The sequence below is a fragment of the Physella acuta genome, unplaced genomic scaffold, assembly GCF_028476545.2.
Source record: "Physella acuta isolate Inbredline_101_S28 unplaced genomic scaffold, ASM2847654v3 ptg001099l, whole genome shotgun sequence".
Lineage (NCBI taxonomy): Eukaryota > Metazoa > Mollusca > Gastropoda > Physidae > Physella > Physella acuta.
The window spans coordinates 118,095-123,260 of NW_026732616.1; the positions used below are offsets into that span (position 1 = coordinate 118,095).

Below are 5,166 nucleotides of genomic sequence, written 5' to 3' on the forward strand. Positions count from 1 at the left end.
CTAATTCATACACAAAAAACATTTATCATACAAAACTTTTAAAGAACTCAGGAATTACTTACTCAGTGAAGTATAAATACAAATTTACCTTTTATTTTTAATTGGGGTGTATCACTGACACCTTGATAATGCCCTATATATGCCAACATTCCCAAACTTTTAAATTCAAATGGGCCCACTTTTTCTTCATTACAGTCTGAATTCAGAAACTTGCTTAAATAGCGTCCTTTCCTTTCAGCAACCTAAGAAAAATGTATATTTTGTGGTAAAAATAACCTTAAGCCAACACCAATAACGGCATAGCTATTTTTATGGAACTATTATTCTTACTGTTATCAAGTTAGCAAAAATAGTAAAAGCATAATATCTATATCACAAAATAGAATGTGTTAGGATAAAAAGTAACTAACTAGTATTTTACCTGTGCAGTACAAGGTAATGACATTTCTTCAATATCTGCACAATCTCCTATTGCAAAAATATTTTTAGTGGACTCCCCTATCACCCTGAGGTATCTGTCTGTCATAATCTGAAAAATAACACAACTAATGAAAAAATAAGTGACAATGTTAGCAATTTTAATTGCATTACAAAAACTGGTTTTGCCTTCTATATCTATAAATTACCTGGCCACTTTTATTTTTGGTGAGGTTAAGTGTTTTTGTAAAGTCACGTGGTGCAAGACCTGTACTCCATACAACAAGTGCACAAGGAATCAAAGTGCCATCCTTAAGTTTTACACTATCAGGTTTTACTTCTGAAAATAACAAACAAAACAATTGTTGATAAATAATTTGGTTACTTCTACGAATGCAGGTCAGAAATACTAAACTAAAATTGTTTTTTTTTGTTAAGAATAGTAGGCTAATAGCCTGAATGCCTAATAGGGCTGTTCCTAACTGACTTAGCAATACAGGCAGAATTAGAAATGATAATTATTTTAAGAGGAAATATTTTTTATTGAATGTCATAAGTCAAAGAAAATTTAACCAAGCAAAACTAACCTATAACAGTTGACTGCAGAAGATTGAAACCTTTCCTCTGTTTCATTTTCCTCTCTGCATAGGCTTGAAGTCTTGTATCAAATGAAGACAGGATTTTATTGGACTCTACAAGAGTAACTCTGACTTGCTTAGATTGTTGTTTATAAAGTCTGACCAAATCCTGATAAGTTAAAGAATAAATGTTGGATAGGAAATAAAATGTGTTTCAACTAGCTTTAAAAAGAATTTTGACATTTATTTATATTTATAAGTGTTAAATTGACTGTGTTCGTGAACTAGAATATGTAAGGGGGGAAAGAGTTATTTTATGTATGCTTTCCTATAGAGAGGAATAATATCCCAAAGATAGGTCAATTTTAATTAAAATAATGCATTGTGTATGATGAATATTACATGTTCCCCCCCCCCCCCCATTAGTGAATGATTAACACAATTTGGCTAGTTAAATCTAAAATCATGTTGTGCTAACTAAGTTGTAATATTATGGTCAATATGCTTTACAAGCATGTGCCACTATAGCTTATTAATAAAGTAAAAAAAAAGTCTTTGTTAAACAGATTTTAGTACCTGTTCTACAAAGTCATACAATTCAGCACCAAATTCAACGCCTGTAGGGCCTCCTCCAACTATCACAATATGCAGAAGCCTCTGCTGTTCTTTTGGATCTATATTAGGTTGGACTGACAGCTCAAAATTGTTTAAGATTCTGTTTCTTATTCTTCTTGCATCTGCAATTTCCTGAGAAAATATTTTACAATTTTTTTTGTGAACAATTTTTGTAACTCGTATAAAACTTGATTCATTTATAATACATAGAGCAAATTGAGGGGTTTAAATATTGGAAAATTAAGAAAACAACAAATATATTAAGTAAAAATAAAACAGTTGGGAGTATTATTAAAAGAAATAAACTTTTATTTAATGTTTAATTGTTTGAATTTATTTAAAAACAATTACTTTGAGAAAAAATGCATTTTCTTGCACACCAGGCACACCAAATGTGTTAGTCAAGGCCCCCACTCCTATGACAAGCTTATCATAAGGTAAGGAATATTGCAGGCTGGGCTTTAATACACTTGTACAATTGATTTCCTGTTTTTTTGTGTCAAGGTGAGTGGCATATGAAAGGTGGTAGTGAGCTGAGTCCCTGAAACCTGTGTTTCGTACTGGCTCTATAATAGATCTACAAGTTGAAAAATGAATACAACTGGAGAATTCCACTTAAAAAAATTTAACTGCTATAACAATATCACACTTTATTTGTTAAAAATCCTGTCAAGAACAAAAGTTATAAGTATTTTTAAAAAAAAATTTCACTGAATGTGTTATCTGGCAAAGGTGCTATGAAGTAAACATGGTTTATAAATCCATTGCGAGTGCAGGATGATAAAAGGTATGAAAATTAAGAACTTAATATAAAATAATAATGCAAATGTTAGATATCTAATAGAGCAAAAGAAATGTATTTCTATTCTTCTTTAAACAACAGCTCCTCTATCCCAATGAACAAATAGCCTGTGCTATAAAGTGGACTATTTTTTTAAAGATACTTCACATTTTATTTTTACACTACAATTACTTGAAACAAAATTTAAACTTTCACTAAGAAGAACCCTAAAATGATGCTATTCTATAAATTTTAAAGCCCCCCCCCCCCGTTTATTTATAGTAGATTCTATTTATTAGTAAGTAACATTTTCCTATTCAATAACCGCGATTAATAAAAAAAATGTAAATCAATCTTGAATGAGCAAAAGATACAAACCTAAATTCCAGTGTGCCTACTGTAGTACTTGCTAGAAGAGGTGTAAACAGAAAGTGATTTCGTGGACTAATGACAATGACATCATAAATGTTTTTGTTGACTGTTTTCAACACACTGTAACTGCTCCAGCCTGTTCCCAGAATCACCAGCCTCTTCCTACTTTCACTTTTAACATTACTAACTTCAGATGTAGCATAGTTCCTCGTGAAAGCTTGTAAGTAATGGGTGACACTATAAAAAAATTTCTGCGTTTTAAACTCATATAATATTTCTCTTAAAAATAAATAGAAATACATTATAACTATAAATTGAATAAACTAATAGCTTTAAAAAATATGTAATTTAGAAAGAAAATATGCGAGGTACATACTTCAAGTACTTGACAAGCAGCTTTTGCTTGTTAAGCTGAGAAAATAGCCTGTGACTTTGACTTTTCATTATAATTAAATTACTGAAATATTGAAATTAAAATAAACATTTAAAAATATTTTTAAAACGTATGACAGTTTTTTAGTTCAACAAATTTTAAAGAATGAGAATTGTGATAGTAAGATAACAGCTAAAAATCATTTCATTAAGTCAGAGACTGGACAGGGTTAAAGCTCAACATTTACCAGTGGCAAAGAAAAATAATAGAGTAAAGCAATAACCTTGGATTCATTTGTAATTTTCTTTTTTCTTTTGGTATCAGGAGCGTTAAGATTTTCCCCTTTGTAAAAGTTCTTCAGTAAGTCAATGGCTTTATCAGCTAACAGACCACCAATTACATCAAAACAAGGTCCCAGGCTGCTTGTTATAGCTTCATCACTGGCAACATTTAAAATAGATCCACAACCTCCAAAACGTTCATTAGCACAACCATACACAACAAAAGGAATTCCAATTTGTCTTAGAGCTCCAGTGCACATAACACAAGGTTCAACTGTGACATAAAGTGTTGAACTAAGAAAAACATCACGTTCATTAAGTCCATTCAATTTACAATAATCTCTGACTTGTTCAATAGCAATTATTTCTGCATGCCTTGTAGCGTTTTTTGTCTCATTTACCTCGTTGCCCCCAGTTGCAATAATTTGATCATTATAAACAAACACACAACCCACAGGAACTTCTTGTGCTTGTAATGCCTTTTCTGCAAGCTTTAAGGCTTCTTTCATCCAATAAACATGAACATCATTGACATCAGTCATCTAAAAGGTTGAGAAAAATAATGATTCAGAATAAAATTTAGGTAGCACCTTTAATCAATAGGTCAACTATAAAATAGGGCTGACGTTTAGTTTACTTCTCAATGCTACTGAGAATTATAATTATAGGAAGCTAAAGTTAAAAGAAAAACTATTTAGTTTGCAAAACTTGGGTAATTTACTTTTCTTGTAAAAATATGTTTTCATGAAAAATGACAGCAAAAAAAATTGTAAGAGCAATTCAGATTTATTATTAATATTAGGCCTAAATAGATGAGTATATTAACTATAAGTAATAAGTATATCATTAATCATTATCATTATTACATTTATTATTATTAAATTGAATTGGAAGTGTCTACTGGTACTTTACTACAAATAGCCCTCAGAAGGCTATTCGTACTTCACTATTTTTAGCCGAACAATCAAATTTATTTTTATTAAATTTATTGTCCTGCGCATGTGGGCATTATTATTTTTTTATATGACGTATGACACTCAACTTTTTAACAATTTAAATTATTATTATTATTACTGCTAGATCTGATCTAATTGTGTGTGTGTGTAGCATAATTATTAAATTATTAATTATTAGGCCTATTGTAACCATTTTTTTACCAAAAGTGACTGTCTAACTCTAAAGTTTTTCAGTCTAACTCTTACTTATTATTAATACTAAAAGAAACTCAGAGACTATCTATTATTTCTATGTCACTACAACTACTACAGTACTCAGTACAATTAACTAAAAATAACTGTCTAAGATTGTAAGATAGAGTACTACACGTAGTGTGTAGTACAGGGGCGGAACTACAGTGCCGCCAGACCCCGCAATGCGGGGGGGGCCCACGCCATTTAGGGGCCCATGACCGACCATAATAAATTTTTATAGTTAAAAAAAATAATTTTCTTGCATTTTTGACTTTACGGTAAAAGCTTTTGTAAATAACAAACAGATCTATTACAGTAGTGATGTTATACAGTAGCTAACATGTTGTAACGTAAAAAAAAATATATGCCTGAGCTGTAGTGTGAAAGATATGCAAACGTTCAAAACACTTCCATGACTTATTTCCCTTTTTTAAAATGGTTAAATAAGCTCCTTTTAATATATTTGTACTAAACAAATTAAAAGCAATTACATCTCTTAATTATTATTAAAAAAAAATTCATACTTAAGATTGACATAGCATAAAAAGGAAATATATTT

The 5,166-nt window shown here is 30.4% G+C and overlaps 1 protein-coding gene across 2 annotated transcripts in view; it reads right to left on the reverse strand.

Moving 5' to 3' along the window:
- LOC131955738 (uncharacterized) overlaps window positions 1–3,544 on the reverse strand; it is a 28,568-nt gene extending 25,024 nt beyond the window's left edge. The window contains exons 1-9 of one of the 2 annotated variants that reach the window (XM_059319974.1): window positions 3,420–3,544; window positions 3,140–3,220; window positions 2,770–3,000; window positions 1,962–2,187; window positions 1,572–1,742; window positions 1,005–1,164; window positions 627–757; window positions 422–529; window positions 89–242 (exon numbers count right to left, since the gene is read on the reverse strand). In XM_059319974.1, coding sequence (XP_059175957.1) covers window positions 89–242; window positions 422–529; window positions 627–757; window positions 1,005–1,164; window positions 1,572–1,742; window positions 1,962–2,187; window positions 2,770–3,000; window positions 3,140–3,220; window positions 3,420–3,430 — 1,273 coding nt within the window. In that variant the 5' untranslated portion in view covers window positions 3,431–3,544. The remainder of the gene's footprint in view (window positions 1–88; window positions 243–421; window positions 530–626; window positions 758–1,004; window positions 1,165–1,571; window positions 1,743–1,961; window positions 2,188–2,769; window positions 3,001–3,139; window positions 3,221–3,419) is intronic. The other variant, XM_059319975.1, reaches the window with a different exon arrangement.
- Between the last annotated feature and the right edge of the window lie 1,622 nt (window positions 3,545–5,166).